At 44.2% G+C, this 19,438-nt stretch overlaps 1 protein-coding gene across 6 annotated transcripts in view; it reads right to left on the reverse strand.

The window, feature by feature from the left end:
* Positions 1-19,438, reverse strand: part of crebbpa (CREB binding lysine acetyltransferase a) — a 68,606-nt gene that overhangs the window by 27,735 nt on the left and 21,433 nt on the right. For 3 of the 6 annotated variants that reach the window (XM_079498081.1, XM_079498084.1, XM_079498079.1), the window contains exons 2-6: positions 18,652-19,337; positions 13,708-13,872; positions 7,204-7,468; positions 2,844-2,957; positions 399-650 (exon numbers count right to left, since the gene is read on the reverse strand). In XM_079498081.1, the coding sequence (XP_079354207.1) occupies positions 399-650; positions 2,844-2,957; positions 7,204-7,468; positions 13,708-13,872; positions 18,652-19,337 (1,482 nt within the window). The remainder of the gene's footprint in view (positions 1-398; positions 651-2,843; positions 2,958-7,203; positions 7,469-13,707; positions 13,873-18,651; positions 19,338-19,438) is intronic. The other 3 variants (XM_079498080.1, XM_079498083.1, XM_079498082.1) reach the window with 3 other exon arrangements.

Below are 19,438 nucleotides of genomic sequence, written 5' to 3' on the forward strand. Positions count from 1 at the left end.
GGACACAGACATAATAACTGGGTGGGGCTGCATTTCCAACATGCACTGTTCCAAGTAGGCCAGTGCCCAACGGACACCGCTCTACTTTCACTTGAGCATGGTTGAGGTGTGCGCCAAAGTTATTTGAGCAGAGCAGGAAAGCCTACTACGATCAATTTAAAATACTTGGCTGCCGCTACACATTGTATAGTAACTACATGCAAAACTAAATTTATAGTATTTATTTTATCTCATGCATTCACACTGTGCCTTCATGACACAAAAAACATCTCAAACTGTTGAAGAAAGCTGTAATGTTGTCTGCCCCATAGCCATAAATAATCCACATTTAGTGTAGTTTAACCCATTTAGACCTGAGGACGCATCTGTGTCATATTATAGCTTTTAAAGAGCCTTACTAAGTGCATTGACGGATCTCATCTGCTGCGGTAGCTGCCCCTGTGCATTCTGCTGAGCAGCCGTCTGACCAGGTCCCGCAGCCTGCTGGGCCGAAGCCTGGCTACTGTAGGGGAGCCCCAGTGCCGCGTAGGCCCTCTGCATGGAGCTGGGGTCGATGGCGGTGGAGGTGTTGATGGTAGGGGCGCTGGGCTGGCCTGCACCCACCGAGGCCATGGAGTTCTGGAGGCTCGCGTTCGGGGAGCTTAGCATGGCTGCAAGGAGAAACATTATGCTGGCGTCATCAATGAATCTATCACCAAATAAGTACAGTGTTTGTATTTGTGTTGAGTGGCCGTGGAGCAGTGGCAACTCCAAATACCACAAATGCACACGATCCTAAAATATCACTTCTTAAACTGAAGTCATAGGAGAGTAGTTTAAATTAAAACAGAGCATTAATCTAAGCCATAAAAGCTTTAAACAAACTTGAATAAATAAATGCATAAATCCCTCCGGGGACAGTTGCATATTTTTCCGGGGGTCAGGCCTCGGTTGAGCTAAAAAAGTATTCCATATGTGTGAGAGAAAAATCGGAGGAGACAGAACAAAGAAGTCCTGCGTGTTGTTTGGTTTGGCAGGAGAAGGCACAAGTCGTGGCATTGTACTTTCCAAAACGCAAACCAAAAGATAAACAAACGCTGGAATGCTCTCAGCAATGACAGAAGCCGCGCACAGTGGTGAGATTAAGAAGAAGTGGGGAAGCCAAGACAAGACGTCATAAAGAGAACAACTGTTATTAACTAAATTAACAAATCTCTCTGTAGCCCCGCTTCAGCACACTACCCCTCTCTCCCCAGTCTCTTCCACCGCTCACTTTCTACCTCACATCTTTCCAGGTCCCCCAAACCCAACTCCCATTCCTCCTGTGTGTCAGATTACCAGCCCAGCGGGACTGGACTCTCGGCTCATGGAGCTCTCAGCCACAGTGGAGCGGACGGGCAAGCACATTGCAGGAAATAAACCGTCTCAAGTCTAAACGCTCCCTCTGCTCAGAGCGCTCCCTCTCTCCGTTTCCAACACACAAACATACAGCAGCTGCCCAACCAGTTCCTGACATGCAGCCATGTGAGGTCATCAAAGTTATAGGCTCAGGAATGTGACAACAACTAAATAAAAAAATCTCCATTATTTCCAGGCTTCATGGGGTGTGTAATTGATAGAAAATAAGTCATTTTGGGGGTGAACTACTCCTTTAAGCCAGCAAGCAAAAACTGATTAACAAAAGCAGGCTAGCAACTATTAGCAACAGTACGAACACATTTACTCTAACATTAATCAAATTGTGATGAATGGCTTATAAATCAGGGATGATTCTTTTTAATGCAGCTTAACTGGAAAAAATGGCACAAGTAAGAAATCACATGTTCCACAGTGATTAATCAGCCCTTTTGAGTGCAAAAACATATGTAAAACACAGAACAAATACATTTTGACCATATGGGACACAAAGTGGAGAGGGGTTCCCAAGAAGCCTGAGCAGGCTATAAGAACATAAGCCAATTGTTTGTACACCTTGTTTGAAGGCATTTAAGCAATTATTTAGCATTGTACCTCAATTGTTTTTACATTTCACAATATATCATTATGCCATATGCAGGATGTATAGTTGGACAAAGTGAGAGGTTGATTGAGAAGTGATGACCATACTACTGATAAGGAAGCACAAGGCCTTTAGCCTTCCAGCAAAGAAAAACTGAACTTGAAACCTTGGAAGCCACGGGGAAATGTAGCAGCAAGCAACCACACCAAGCACTGAAATTAGACTGGCAAAGAAAATCAATAACCCAGAACTCTTTGACTTGTAGAAATGAAGAAAACCTTTAAATATAACAATTGTAGACTTCCTTCCTGAAGTCTAAAATAATTTAATTTGCAACATGTTCAATTAAAAGTGGTCTAGTGATGTTCTATCGAAGACATCAATCCACGTATTCTCTGTGCATGTCAGAAATGGCCAACGAAATTGACGGCAATACATTAATATATAACATAAATAAGCTGTTGGGTAAACCATTAATAAATGTATATTGATATCGCAATGGCAGAGAACAATAGGTACTATACATTGCAAAGGCTGCAATTAAAAAAAAAAAAAAAAAAAGCAGTTCTATTTTGACCTGAGATCAGATTCAAAAAATGTCTTCTACATCCTGACAGTTTTCTGAAAAAGCTATGTTTGTCAGTCGTTCTTCGATTTTTCAAAAATAGCAGACCTACAAGCTCATAGCGCGCCACCGATCTGTTATTTTTCAATAGCTAAAGCATATCATAATGCTAACACCAAAAGGGGTTCCCGCCCATAATGGGTTAAGTGACATAAAAGCTGTCTTTTTTGTCTGTATTGAAAGGATTGTCTTCGTGTCAGTCAAGTTGTCGGTCAGAAACAAGGATGGTGGTGTACTCACGTTGCTGGGTCCGCTTGTCGCTGGCATTCTTCAGCGGCAGGCAGACAGGACAGTCATGTCGCGTACAGTTCTTCCAGTGGGAGATGATCTGTCTGGACGACGCACAGTGTGCCACTGGGAGAGACAGGAAGAGACAGAGATCAGCAGGTAGAACCTTTACATAAAAAGCTACTTGACCTCCCAATACGTTTCCATCCAAAACCTTTTCTGCTACGGTTTATTAAGTCAAAAACATTATTTAATGTTGTACAGTAGTAGTAGTAGTCAAGAATCAAGCAATTTCTTTTGTGGAAATAAACAAAATAGTACATATGGAATACTTTTTAGTAATCAGGCATCTGGGTAATGCAGGAGTAAAACACCTGCTTACCACGGAGGGCATTTTTGGAATTGGCATAATGACAAAACTGGAGAGTCTCAAACAGTTGATAAATCAGTTTGTCTTCACATTCAAAATGGGCTGTTAACACTGAAGAATAATTGAGCGCTCTGTGAACAACTAGTAAACACAGGTGTCTTGAAACACATTCTGGGCATCGTGCTCAACTGAGCAATGGCATTAGGTTCAGCTTTTTTCCATTAACCGTCTTGCCGCCAGCCTTAAATCACTCATTGCCAAGGTTTTATCGCGCATAACACTTATTGACGAGCCAAATATCCATAACCGCATGTTACAATGACAAAATGCTGTGTGTGGTGTCTTGACCGGTTGTTCTCTCGCTCGGTGCAGAAAAGACCCGACAGCGAGTATCACAGCACCTGCTGTCGGCCGTTGAAAAACCTTGTTTTCATTGCGCCAGTTTGGAGATCCAGGCATTTGAACGCGGACCATTGAATGCAAGTGAATGCGCACGCATCTTCAAAATGGCCACGGCCACTGTCCCACTTGGACTGTTGTGCTAATGAACGGTAGCTAATGATACGATCGGATCAAAACATGGATTAAATAATATAAACCCTAGATAACGTAGCTACGTGTCTGGCAGGCTAGAAGATTAATTTAACAGTTTTCTACGGTTCTGGCGCACTGCGTGTAAATACAGAAATGCGGTGAGCATAACCTAGAGACCAGTTTAAACATTTTAGAATTTGAACGACAAAACTCAGCGGATATTTTGCACGCTCTGCTAAGCCAGGTGTATTGCGGTTTGTTTGCATCAATGCACCCTAAATAGTAAATTAAGGGTTCGATAATGCAATGAGTGTGTCCTCTGATTCGGCACACTGCACCAATTTTCAGTCTAGGACGGTTGTTTGGGCCCGAGAACCAAACAGCATGTTCTTGGTGCACAACTCCGCAGATCATGTTACTCGTCACTTGGCCGTGTCCGTGCCAACAGGACATAAGAACGCCATGCTTGGTTGGACTAGTCCAAGACAGACCCTAAAGAAGACAGTTGGCAGCCTGGCTATAATGCTTAACACACAAGGGACAATTACTGCATGGCTTCACACCTGTTAGGGGAATGCATTAACACACATAACAATTACATTAGCAGGTACTGTACATCACACTCCAGATTCAATATAGTAGGAGCCAAAATACAATACCCTTCAACTGACTCTAGCTTGAAATTGTTTTGGCTTGTTGACGAACATACAGTATTCTTACTCTCTGGTTAATTATGCAATAATTATACAATTAAACATCACAAAATAGTCCACGACCAATACAGGGGATTGAGCCAAATATAAATGATACTTGACTTGAGGGAAATTTGAGTATTAGAGCAGTGCAGGTTGTAACAAATTAAGGGAATTCAAGAGCCAGACAGCAGACGAGAGAAAGCGTAACGTACAGTTGGGTGCCACCGATATTGTCCCTTATCATTTGACCCATTTAGGCCTGACCTCAAAATTTTAAAAAATCCTTCTAAATCCTCCAGTTTTCTGAAATAAATATTTTCACGATTTTTCAAAAATAGCAGACCTACAAGCTCGTAGCGCGCCACTCGGTGGCGCACTATGAGCTTGTAGATCTGCTATTTTTCAATAGCTAAATTATAACAATGTTTAAAACACCAAAAGGGGTTCCCGCCTAAAATGGGTTAACTGTCCTTTTGCGCAGATCACGCAAACATCAGCAAAAAGAAAAGGACAATATCGATGGCCTCCAACTGTATAAAGTGCACTGCGGAACGAGGGACAGCACCGGGATGTGGATAGTGCTGGCCTGAACTGTCATGTTCTAAGCTTCAGACATTCACTGGTGTTTCCGTACAAACCTTCAAACATTCCTGCACGTTTTAGTTAAGAATACAGTAAAATTCTTCAAAATTACAGTACAATAAATCACAAACAATCTGAACAAATAAATATAGCATAGAGAGACAGTTAAGTCCAATAGGGCTGCAACAGTTTCAACTGGCATCCCTATTTTGGGCATGTTATTTTACACAACATTGTGTAATATTTTACACATCGTTGTACGGCTATGGCTACGTTTAATGTATGGCTCAATTGACTCGACTTATCAATTTAGTCTATTCAAACAAAACAATAATGAATAGAATAATCGCTAAGAAAATAATTGCTAGACTGTAGTCTACAGTCTAGCATTTATTTCCTTAGCGATAATTCTACTTATTTACTCTATGTTTGTGTAGCAATTTATAATCTGTTCTCAATAAAAACATATTTGACAAAAAAAGAAAATAATTGCTAGTTGCAGCCTTATTCGGAACAATTGTTGTTGAATGTTCGGGGCCAGCTCTCGCTGCAGAGGACTAAACTCAACAGGCAGGCCCACAGGGATGTGTTTTGTTCAAGGTGGAAATCCCTCCCCGTGTCATGTCTGGATTAGGCCACGACAAGTGGCGTGACAAACAAGGGGCTGAGGGAAGCTATGCAAGAGCTCAGGGCAGAGCTACTGGCCTCACATGGACAGACAAGAGCTCAGGGCAGAGCTACTGGCCTCACATGGACAGAGCTCAGGGCAGAGCTACTGGCCTCACATGGACAGAGCTACTGGCCTCACATGGACAGAGCTACTGGCCTCACATGGACAGAGCTACTGGCCTCACATGGACAGAGCTACTGGCCTCACATGGACAGAGCTACTGGCCTCACATGGACAGAGCTACTGGCCTCACATGGGCAGAGCTACTGGCCTCACATGGACAGAGCTACTGGCCTCACATGGACAGAGCTACTGGCCTCACATGGACAGAGCTACTGGCCTCACATGGACAGAGCTACTGGCCTCACATGGACAGAGCTACTGGCCTCACATGGACAGAGCTACTGGCCTCACATGGACAGAGCTACTGGCCTCACATGGACAGCAGCTCAGGGCAGAGCTACTGGTCTCACATGGACAGCAGGCAGAAAGAGGAAGCGAGGGAATGGAGAAAGGACTGAATTGATTATTTTACTGCCACCATTGATTCAGTCTAATGTCCCTAACCGCCGCCCGTAGCAGCAGGGTCTTTTCCAAAATGAATGAACTGGTGACTATTGTAAATAAATCCTGTAGTTAAGGAGATAAATTACAGAATCCCACATTCTTCGTCGAGACCTGAAACAGGATGTGATGATGTGTTTCTGTAGCTACTGTAGCTATCAATTTATCCATGGCTCCAAACTCCATCCATGAAAAGAACGCAGGAGCTCGCAACTCACTTTATGCGACAGGCAGGCAAAAAATACGACGTTTCGACCTTACGGTCTTTGTCAAGTATAGGTCCAAATCTCCAGTGGATTTCCCCACAATATGCGGAAATCTCCAATCTCCAGTGGCATTTAGGTTAAAAATCATCAAAGTGTACCTTTAATTTCATGCCGACACACACACAAACACCCAAATGAAACACACCTACAATTAGTTAATTCATTATTACGTTAGGCCGTTTTCCCTTTTCAAAATGGCTGCAGTGAAACTGTTAAGAGGTTAACACAAGACAACCAATGCATTAACACGGTCTAAATCAATAGCAGAGATTAAAATAGGGTGCATTTTGCATCCCAAAACGCAGTTTATAGTTAAGGGACGCAATAAAACAACCTCTGCATCCACGGGATCCACTACTGTACTACTGTACTGTTTTTTATTCTAGTTTATTTTGCTAGCTTTAGTTATAATAATCATTTCTTCTTCGGTTTTCTACATGAATATAACCACATTATAACCATATAAAATGAAATGGGAGTTAAATGCTGCAATTTGTAAAAAAATGGCAAAATATGACTCCTAACGTCGTTGAAGTGGGACTCATAAAATGTCCCTGGGCTGGGACTCAACTAAAAAGACCATCCCTGCATCCCAGGACTCATTACATTGAAAACCTATTTACATCACTGCAATAGCAAGTGTTACTGAACTCTACTGTAAATGATGAATGCTGCGTCAGTCGGGACTCACCCTGGCAGGACTTCCCGGCCTGGCAGTGGGTCATGTGGTTGAGGACATTCTTCATGGTGCGGCAGTGGGGCAGGGCGCAGGCCCTCACCTCCCCGTTGGCCTGCTCCCGCCGCTGACACTTGTGCGCGTGGAGCAGCAGGACCAGCTGCTGCTGGATCAGCTTGCGCTTCTCCGGGTCGGCCGTGGGGCCGGTGGCCGGGACCGCCACACCGCCGGCAGCCAGGGACAGCATGGCGGCCTGCTGCTGGGGTTGCTGTTGGAGCTGCTTACAAGGGGAAGAAAAAGACCACCCTTTAATACACTGGATCAATACCTTACTGGTGATAATCACAACTCAAGAGATCCATAGCAGTGACACATCAATCTAGTCCAACGTGCCAGGACACCTTGGTCTAACAAACCCTTTATCTGCACATCATGAATATGTCAGAGCGTTAGCTGGAGCCAAAACAAATATTGGATTGGAGGCAAACATGAATCACCTCAGAATAGTGGATACGTTCTTTGGTAGTAAGGCCAGCCTAGCTACTGCTCAACTGCTGAACATGGCATCTAGCCGTGTTCGTGGGTAGTAATTGCTCCAACTTGAACCATTATCGCATAACCCCAGTGCTTACCAGGCTTTCCATAGTACCCGAGGAAAGCCTGGATTCTGTTCCAAACAAAACAGTGTGATTCGATCTAGAGCCCAGCTACTACTACAGGTACATGCATATCTAGTAGGTTACACACACACATACAGTCACACTGATTGGACCAGTAAGACGCCTGAGGGCGAGAAGGTCGCAAGGTTTCATAGTTAACTGCGACCTCTGGTCGCAATCAAACAACCTGCAAAGTGAATCGATCCCAGTCTAATAATTGCATAACTGCTGCCATTGCGAACTAATGGTTAAATACAATATAAAACTAAAGTATTGGACTGAGGTGATCATCAAAAATGTAGTTTAAATAAGGTATTGTCGGGCGAGAGAGAGAGAGAGAGACAGAGAGAGAGAGAATACCAGACTTGTAACAGTGTTTCTACATAGCAGCAGTATTGATACTTTTGAAACATTAAGAGTAATTTTCCACCACTGATTAGAACTTAGAAGTGAGTAGGCATTAGCATTAGGCTGAAGGGGGATGCCAAAGCAAAGCAAAGTTACTATATTTACCCAGGGTAACTGGACTAAGCATCAGATACTTTTACAGCCAGGCCCTGCTCATAGAACATTTCATGGTAGTGGTTCAATGCCTTGCTCAAGGGCACTTCAGCGGTGGCAATTTTAACGTGCCGGTCCGGGGATACGAACTGGCGACATTCCGGTATCAAGACTGCTCCGCAAACCGTTCGGCCACCGCTGCCACATACTGCACTGTGTGCCGTAGGTCACTTCCCCCTTCACATTCAATAGATCCTGTGATCTTTTGTGGGCAGATGTAATTTCCTGGGGTCTAGTAAATAATAAAGAAATTGCTGTAAAATGTTGTAGAAAATACATATTTAGCCACTTGTTCGAATGCCCCACCAACCCCCCCTGTCAAAAATATCTAAAACCGCTAAAACAACACTCATCTTTTACTTTCTCTTTCCTTAGTACCTACCTACACAACATTAAACTCACTTTGCCACTCACTTCATGCTTTGTTGAGATGCCACAGTGTTCAGGTAATGTTTTGTCTCTCCACCTACAGTATGCACGTCTAGTCGTGTATGCTAGATCAGAACTGAACTGGGGAACCCCTCACGCTGACAAGCACTTGGAATTGTAGGCATTACATTTAGTGTAGCCTCGGAAACCCAGACGTTTTTATTTCCAGGGAGAAAAAAAAAGTCCGGGGCCGAGTCCACTTCAATAATAGCATACAGTATCGCAAACGTCGATCACTCTCTGATTTCTGATCGTCTGCACCTTTGTTAAATTGACACACACACACACACACACACACACACACACACACACACACACACACACACACACACACACACACACACACACACACACACACACACACACACACACACACACACACACACACACACACACACACACACACACACACACACACACACACACACACACACACACACACACACACACACACACACACACACACCTCTCTGTCGCTCTAATTAATTAATCTCAGCTGCGTCTAGATTCTCCCGGTAGATCCTGCCATAGAAAGTATGGCCCTCATTTATCAACCGTGCGTACGCCAGAATATGGGTGCGAGCCGAAATTACCGCAATTTTCGGCATTTACCATATCCGCCAAAGCATGAAATTGAACTTGTGCCAGGACAAAAATCACGTCTGGTCGGGAGCTGTCGTACGCTTTGTCCTCACCTGTTTTTCTGTCGTAGAACAGCGGAGGAGCATTGTCTGAACTGCTGACACGCTGTCACAGGCATCTAAACATATGTTTTCACTCCTAAAATGTTAATATAAAACTGTTTTTGTATACACATGTAAAAAAAAGAAAAAGAAAAAGAGAGATTTCCAACTTTACAAGTAATTAAAATCGCGCAATTAAAAACAATATAACATGTTTACAATGTATTAGTTTGTGCTTAATCAAACAGTGCTTTACTGGCCTTGTTATGCGAGCGCGATTTGGGAGCGCATCGCATGCGGCATGAGCGTGACATCAGATGCCTATATAATCACTGTGATATTATAAAAAAAAAAGCACATGGACTGCACGCCTTTATTTCCAAGTGACAATGACAAGCATACAGCTTGCCTATTTGCAATTGTAGCAGGCTATAGGCGTAAGGGGCTTAATCATTCACCATTTAAATAAGTGCTTTGACAGTTCAGATAAAAGCGAGATCATTTTTGGGGGTCGGGAGGACGGGACCGCGGCGTGCGTCACCAGCCCAGCACACGAGCACACATGCAAGCCTTCATCCATATGTTTATGATTCGTTCATCAATGATCAAATCACTCCATAAACGTTGATTATGACTGCCTTGACGACATGGTAGCCTATCTCTCATGCAGGCATCACTAACCCACAGGACTTATCACAGCAGTGCGCAGTCTCACTGATCGCCTTCGCCGTGCACTGCGCACGAATGGGTAAAATTAATATAGGCCAGCCTACAAACGTATTCCATTCATAGCGATGCGTGCGTGCGTGGACATGACAGAAAGGCAAGCGAGGTGAGAGGGAAACACAGGGTAGGAGGCCTACAGCTTTATTTAATTCATGCAGGTGTTCGTTCTTTATTTATTTAAGATACAACACACCAGTTAGTTGGGCTTGCAAGTTGCGTGTGCGTGCGTGCGTCTGTGTGTGTGTGTGTATGAGAGAGGGGGGTGAGGCGGGCAGCAAGTTTTTCCTGTATCCATGGTTTCCAGGTCGTATTGCAGTTGTTCATGTCGCAAAAACGAGGGCGAGGCTTGATTTCATAGGGCGTGCCAGATCGATTTCAGCCGTCACATTTATTAACGTCGGAACGAAATTAAGGAAGGATCAGCTGTTTGCGATCACTTCAGCAAAGAGGAAGGGTGAGGGCAAGGACACACTTGAACAGGCTGACTGGCAGAGAGGCATCATGAGAGAAAGATGGTGTGTCATAATTAAGCCAAATTACATAGAATAAAATTACATTCATTAAAATGACATGCATGCATTTAATTAATGAAAAGGTCCCATGAGATTCAGCCTCACATCTAGAGTTCTACATCCACCTGATCTGACCGATATGCCCATACATGGAGATCTCTGTATCAGTCAGTCCTCGTCCCTTTTATGCCCAACGATTAATATTAGTGTAGAACTTTTTTTTCCATCATGCTCAATGGAGCAGAATGGTGACAAAATGTTGTCGTCATGTCGAATGGAAAATGTATTTGTCCCTGTACTGCTCAATAGCTCCATAATGGAGTGGAGGCACCGCTCAAAAAGAGTAAGGAGTCAGGAATGAGGAGTCTTGCTCCCCAGTAAAAGAAAATAAACATTAAACTTACAAACAATGCTTCTTCTGTAGGGTCAAACAGCACAGCAAACCTCTCTCTTCACAGCAAACATTTTTCTGCCTGCTCTGTGCTCTCCCTCACACACATGGAAACTCATTACCCATTGATTACCCATCAATTGCAGCTTACACAAGTGATACAATCAAGCAGGCTTGGGTCACTTCGAGTAGCCTGGAAGCCAGGCAAAACAGTCCCATCTTAAGCACCTGTACAGCTGCAAAATAAAGGAACACAGGTGCTCAGACGTTCATAGATGAGCAGTTCTCGAGCTATACTGCAGTTCTTGACAATGCTGCAAGCAGCACTTCCAGGGGCAAAGCACACTTTGACCATTTTGAACCTGAATCCCATTGTTATGGTGTGTAACTGAGCCAGATGTATTAGGGCATAGCAGTGGGCGTGGTTCTCTGGCACCACTGAAAAATCTGCCATTCATTTTTCCCATAGATTCACAAAAAAGTAATGCCATTGTGACCGAGTTGTAATTTAATGCATGAACCCTTTTTGTCATCTCATTGCCGTCCTTCAGAGAAGCATCAGAGCCAATCATCAAAAATTAAGACATCTAAGGAGGTAAAACTAGGCTGGAATCCCACTCAAAAACTTGTCTGTCTGTCCATCCATCCATCCATCCATCCCAGCCATGGTGGGCCACTGCTACAAGCTACAAAGCTCCGATTCCCCACCACAATCATAATGAATCATTACATATCCACCAGATATTATTGCACAGGAAAATACTGAATATGAGGGACATGGTTGTTGCCACGATGGTTGTGCATTCCATTCACGCACGCCAGTCTGTTTTCTCATCCGAAGGCTTTCAAGTAAAAGTACAGAATAATAGTGTCAAATAATGACCTTGTTCCCTCTGAGAATTGCAAACAGCAGCTATACCAGTCTCACTTTAGAAGCCATGCCACCTCTCACACACTAGGGCTGGGACAACATAGAAGACGGTTTGGTGAACAGTTGTGTCTGCAATAGACCACAACAGATGTGAAATTGGATTTCATACTTTGTGTACGACAGATTTTCATGTCGAAGTCCAGTAATACCTGCTTGGATTACAGCAGTGCAATATATTTATTCTGTGGTATTGTGTTGTCAATTTCTTCTTTATTTCTTGATTACCTATTTTAGAAGCAAGTGGCCCAATTTCTTTTGAATATGAAAGTGTTATCTGGATATAAATTCAGTTTTTATTATTGTATGATGTGCGTAAGACTTTTCACATCATGATAATTTATGTTTTTCAAATTCAACATTTTCAAATTAATTAAGGTTTGTTTTTTATTAATATTAAATTATTGACTGGTTGCATTACTTTAATACTTTCAGCGCCATTGCCGAAGTCCTTTGTCAATTGAAGCCTAATTTTGATACTGACGCTTAACGCCATTGCCGAAGACCTTTGTCAATTGCGCTTTTATAGCGCGTGAAAACGTGTACGTCACCAAGAGGGGGGCGGCGTCTGAAAAGCTAGGGACGGCCCTCTCGTGGGCATTCAATTCTAGCCCACATCACTCAGAATAGAGTGACGGTGGTATGTTTTTGTAAATATTGAGCTTGTTCTTGGCGACAACACCAGGATGGATAGAAAGAACGTCGGGCCCAAATACATTACAAGGACAAGGAAAATGTTGTGAACAAACACGGCTGTGCTTAGATACTTTGTTGAACGTTATGTCTCTGCGCCCGTGCGCCGTACAGCCGAGATCCAAGCCATTCTACGTCTTTTTGTAAACTCGTCAAAAGCTGAACATCTAATTCCGTTTTATGGCTCATTTCCTCGACGCGACCTGCTGTGGCACTTATTTACTGAGCAAGTCTGCACCAGTGTGAGGTCAGTTTAAAAAAATAACGTATACAAGCACACGGATAGTCGCTCAATGTAAACAAACCAGACAAGCCAGCAAGTATGGCGGCCGCTACCACGTGACACATATGTTGACGCACCCTCCAGGAGTTTTGGTACACCCTATAGTGCATACGATCGTCCGAGCCATAATGCTGCTTACGTTAGCTGGTTAGCTAGCAATGTTGTTAGCACAGCACTGGATCGTTCATCTTAGATCGTCGTCGCCATAATAATCCATTCTATCCGTTTCTTTCAATCGCCTGTATCTCTTATTCCTTGTCCCAGATGGCATTTTGGTCAAAACAGCGTTTCTTTGACGGCACAGACCCGGCGACGTGGAGCTCTCCAGTGCTCCGGCATAGATCGATCATATAAACAAAGGCTGTCTGGCCGTCTAGCTTGCAGGGATAATCCACTTCCGGTCGACTGAAAATGTGGCTTTTCAAAATAAGAGCTCAAATTAAAAAAATGCTGGCGTGAATTAGATCCTAATTTTTCAATAAATGATAGCGCTGAAAGGGTTAATTAGCATCCGTTAAGACATAAAAGCGGTGGTAGCTGTTTACAGTGTACTGTATTGTACTGTGTACAATGACACTATGAAAGGCGGTTTAGTGGAGACAGATATATACCCAACGTTTTTAGAATAAAATCTGTTTGCAGACAGGGACTCACCATGTTTGGCACACTGGTGACGGTAGCCCCTTTGAGCTCGCTGGGGAAGGGAGGCAGGCCGTTATTCTGCAACTGCTGCGCAGTGCGCTGCTGCTGGCCTGGTCCTGGGGGCCCTTGGCCATAAGCCTGAGCTCTGAATGGACCACCGTTACCACCCAGACCCATCTTCACAGACGGAACATTGGACCAATGTAGGGAAGGACATGGTTAGGATAATCTAAAATTGCTAATACCAATGTCAAAAGCCTGTTGTGTTAACGACAGGTCTGAAGGGTTAGGGTTTCGATTTGGTAAATCTAAGCCTGTCGTAATTATTTGAGATAATCATAATTCTTTTTGTCATAATAGTTTCCATGTTGGCCTGGACTCAGTGTTCCAGGCACCTTGGCTGGTAATCCAGTCTGGCAGTGTGCCGCGGCTTCGACTCCCGATCCTGACGGCTTTTACTGCATGTCCCCCCCCCCCGTCCCCCATCTCTCTCCCCATATCCTGTCAGCCTACTGTCTATCCCTCCGTAGAGTTCTCATCGGGCCCGACCCTAACTGGGCCCTAACTGATCAGGCCCGAGGCCCGGCCCGACAAAATAGCATAGATTTTAGGCCCGACCCGGCCCTAAAACGTCAGGTGAGGCCAGGCCTGGTCGGGTTTCTTTTTTAATAACTTCAATATTTGCCTGAGTATAGCTAGCTAGTGCTACAGGTTAAAAGACAAAAAACATAGCCAACGTTAGCTAACACACACTACACACTGTGTAAGCTCACAATGCGGACGTGTCTCTCTCTCTCTCTCTCTCGTCGTGTGAGAAATCTATCCCTCCGTAAAAAATATATAATAATAAGGTGAAAGCCAAAAAATAATTAAAAAATAAAAATAGTTTCCATGTTGAAACAATTTCATAAATTAAAAAAAGCTGAAATAGCACATCTACAAGCTTAAATCGCATAACTTCGTGACATAAGAGTGTAAGCTTGTAGCTCAGCTATTTCCGCAATTTTTTAAAAAGTATAAAAATAATGAATATGTCAGTAAATTCTTTGTATCTTTCAGTTATTTGTCATATCTGCCCTGTGCATTTTTTTGATTACCAGGCAAACAGAAATGTATTATTTATTCATATGTCCCAATGTTCAATGCCAAAAACACAATTCAATCGTTAACCGCAATTATTTATGATTGTGAATTAATCGTCAACTTAAATTTGTAATCGTGACAGCCCTGGGTAAAATCGCTATAGCTGTAAAACATTTAAAGTCAATGAATGAATGCAACCATTTGCAGTTGACAGTTGGTGTGAATGCTGATCATGGACATTTCCAAAGTGCTGTTCTGCCTCCGACTGCTTAACTACATTCAAACAACACCATCAAGCCAATTACAGTTGGCATGATGGTGATCGTGCCAACAAACAACAATTTGTTACTACAAGACCCCCTCTGCCAGTGCATATCCGAGTCGTGCTTGGATTACGCAGCCCAGTCGAGACCAATCTGGCATGGAACTGGTCACAGTGATGCCTTGGCACAATGCAGCTCAGCATGACACCGTATTTTTGGCAGGAACACGTTTCAAAACCACAAACATCTAGATTCTAGAATGACTTACTTTCTGGCCCTCTATCCTCCTCTGTTCAGTTTTCTCACTCCTGAATAGTGGAGATATTATGTATCTAGCGGAACCGCAGCACAAACCATAAGGTTTTGTTGGCTGATGAAATAATGGAAGCACCATTATCGGCTGTAGACAAAAGGTTTTCTGCACCGATGAGCGATGACTAATCAAAATCATAGCTTTTTTCTTTTCCCCTCTCCCTCCTTTCTTTCATTTTTTCTGTATACCCCAGCCTCTGCCTTCATCTCTTTCCTGCCACAAAAAAAAAGAACAGCAAAAGTGCTCTGCAGAAACAAATGATTGAATAATAAATGTTTTGCATTAACATGTGTGGTTCCAATGGGAAACAAATCCCCATTAGTGCCATGCCTGCCCTTGTTCCATCCATTGACTTACTCAGGTCCACTCCTTCATCCCCTCGGCTGCTGACGACAGACACCAGACTAAGCCATGCCAGGAAGCCTCCCCCCAGGCTGTTGAAAGCAAGCCAACAGACCCAGCTGAGATGTCCACACACACACACACACACACACACACACACACACACACACACACACACACACACACACACACACACACACACACACACACACACACACACACACACACACACACACACACACACACACACACACACACACACACACACACACACACACACACACACACACACACACACACACACACACACACACACACACACACACACACACACACACACACACACACACACACACACACACACACACACACAGAGAGAGAGAGAGAGCAGTCTTCCATTCACTCTCTTGCTCATTCAATCAATCCACACAACGCCAGGCGGCAACAAGGGTGCCAAAACTAATCTTCCCACTCTGCAGCCAGAGGGAGGGGGAAGGGGGGGGGGGGACCTGGCTTGTGTGCAGCTGGATTAGTCTCTTTGTATCTTTTCCCCATTTGCACTCCTTCTGTGATTTACAATACCCCTGGTTCCCAAGTGCCAAAGTGATAGACAGAGCAAAGACCCAGTGAGTATGCCAGAGAAAGAAAAGCAGCTAACGTCCACACTCCACAGTCACACAATCATGAACAATACAAGGGGCGGGAGTGGCTGATGCTAGTGTGTGACACACACACGCGCACCCAGGATAAGATTTACAACCTGCACTTAAAACACAATAGGAAAGCCATGCACTCTGTGACAAAGGTTGTCTTTTCCTGCCCCATCTGGTTCAGCTTCACAAAACACAAAGAGACATGGACTTCTCTGTTCAGATAAGTATGATCCCAGTGTTTGTACTTTTACATTGGAGCTGCAACTATCGATTATTGCATCATTAGCAATTTTAACAATTGCTTTTTGATTAATGCAATTTTTAATGACCGATTAAATATTTTAGTCCAATTAAGTCCTATTGGACCTTACGGTTAAAAGTTCCCCTCGGGGCACAGGACTCCACCAGGAAAGGAGCATTTGTGATGTTTGGACAAAATGTGTAGGAGAAATATAAACGTGTTTTGTGTTGCTGCAATAATGTGTCTCCTGGTGGTTCTATAACAGGGAAATGTTAAGGATATAACACGTAACACTATATTCATAATGCGTAGTAATGTTATAAAGATGAACGCATGTTGCGTTCAGATCCGTCTTGATTACATGACTATAAAGATCATATGTACCGGCTCGGGCCAATATCAGCCAACATCGGAATACAGCGGAAATGACCGATCACACGGGACATGTGTTCCGACATACCAAGAGTCCGACAGTCATTATTCCGACAACCTAAACAAACACTAACCTAACCCTAACCGCATGCGGACGCAACGCATGTCGGGAGCAACGGGTGATTTGCGCATGTCGGACTTTTGGTATGTCGGATAAACATCTGCACACCGATCAAACGCTCCGATCCAAGCACTCCATTCCAGTACTCTGCTTCAGCACTTCGTTCCATCCAGCGTGGTCATATCAGTGTTGTTTTGCTACTAGCAGGCAGCCAGAGTGCAGGCAGCTAGCCAGCAGTCTGCTGCTCCAGCGGCAGTACTGTACAACCCGAGAACCGAGCAGCAATGTCGGCCGTATGGGAGTATTATATATTAGAAAACGAAAAAGACCCAACAGCCGAGTGCAAAACTTGCCAAAAATAAAGAGCTCGATTCCCCCATCCTGGCAGCAACAGCAGCAAAGTTCCTCTCTTGCTGAATGCAAGATCCTCTTTAGCGTCGATGAGTGTCAATTATCTTAGACAACACCGACGCTGAGCATGCCGAAATGGTCATCTTCGTAAAAAAGAATCTCCAAACATCTCAAAACAGTTTTGGTTGACAAAGATGACCACTGTTTGTCAATACTTCACGCTAAAGACCATGCTAATGACTGCTTAATAGAGCCTGCCTGCTTGCTCTGGGGAGAAATTTAATTTCGACCTTCAGGTTTCTTATATTAAAAGGTAAAAATTATCATCAGGACACCATCGCCGATACCAATGTTATCAAAAGAGTAAAATAATGTATTAATGGCCAATATATTGGATAGCGGTGAATGTAGTGTCCTGCATTCCTAGACTAAATGAAAGCACACTCAGTGTCTCTCTCACAAGTCATTTGGAGTGTGACACGCATTGAGGTCTTTAATATCGTTCTCCCTGGCAGTGGAGTGAATATATCAAGCCAACTAAGCCTAGGCAGTTTTATCGTTACCAATCTTGCCTCAGAACATTGTAAGAACATCTGTTCTTATTAACAAGACCATTGAAAGAAGACACTGGCAAGTAACACGCATAATGTACAAAGAGATTAAATAGGAATACTGTGCTGACCAAGAAATTAGGCACAGAATTACTTCACACACATTTCTTGGAGGTCATAAGTGTCATCCCAAATGTATCTTTTTTTAGAAAACAATTACTACCAGTATGAGAAAGGAATTATGCTACTAAGGATTGTACCGACACTATCAGTACAATCCTTTAAACACATGCACAAAAACTATGCAGTTCTTCAGAGCAATTTTAAGGAGTTATGTTGTTTTTTTTATAATTTTTATCCCACGATTTTGTAACCCATTATCTAATTATCTAATGTGATCCTGGGCTCTACACACCCTCCGCCAACCTAGTATATGGGGGACATGGGGAGAGCAACAGAGTTTAACTCATGCTTCCTTCATGCCTGAGTGTCCAAGTTGCTCCTTTACACCTGACAGGGGGGAGTTTCCCTGGTTGGACATAGCGCATGGAAGGAACACGTTATTCCAACCAGTTCCTTTCCCCTCCATCAGGCGCCCTGGCTGGCCAGGGGGAGGCAGTTTAGAGACCAGGATTTGTGTATGTTAAGTGTGGTGTTATGACTCACCTTGTTCATGTTGCCACCCTGCTGGGCTGCGTTGTTGGTGGCATGAGCTCCCATCTGCTGGCCTCCCTGGGTTAGTGTCTCTGCCAATGCACTCCCTGCCCCTCCTGTACCTGGTGTCTGTCCCTGGTATTGCATGCCTGCCACCCCAGCTCCTCTGCCTCTCCCAGCCCCAGGTCCCAGGCCACCATTCATCAGTTGCCCAGGCTGCGGCTGTCCTCCCTGGGCCAAGAGTCCTGCATGGTTCTGGTTCGTCATTGCCTGGTTGAAGCCTGCAGTGTTCAGGCCCATAGCTGCTGTGTTGTTGCCATTATTCTGCCCTGCTACTCCAGTGGGTGTACCCGCTTTCTGGGCCTGGGGGGACGGGTGGTTGTTGGGCGAGCCCTGGCCCAGGGGACTCTTGCCCAGTGGCGTGCCCAGCTGAGCCCCCATGCCACCAGACTGAGGACTGGCTGAGTTCAGCCCCGTGCCTGCGAGGCCGGAGGTGCTGCCTGCTCGCAGGAGCTCCGATAGCTGCTTGTGCTTGGCGGCCGCATCTGGGACAATGGTGCTGCCACCTGGTCCACCAGCACCAGGCGCACTGCTACCATTGGAGGGCATGCTGCCCAATAGACCCAGGTCTCCGCCATTGGGGATCAGCTCATCTGGCAGGTCATTCTCCAGGTCATCCCAGGACAGAGAACCCAGATCTATGAGGAAAGGGGAATTGACAGTTAATGCCAACCAAGGCTGAGATTGTAATATCATATCTACTGTACAACGGATTTTAAGCAACATTCAGAGGGAATCA

This window comes from Electrona antarctica, assembly GCF_951216825.1.
Source record: "Electrona antarctica genome assembly, chromosome: 4".
NCBI classification, from domain to species: domain Eukaryota; kingdom Metazoa; phylum Chordata; class Actinopteri; order Myctophiformes; family Myctophidae; genus Electrona; species Electrona antarctica.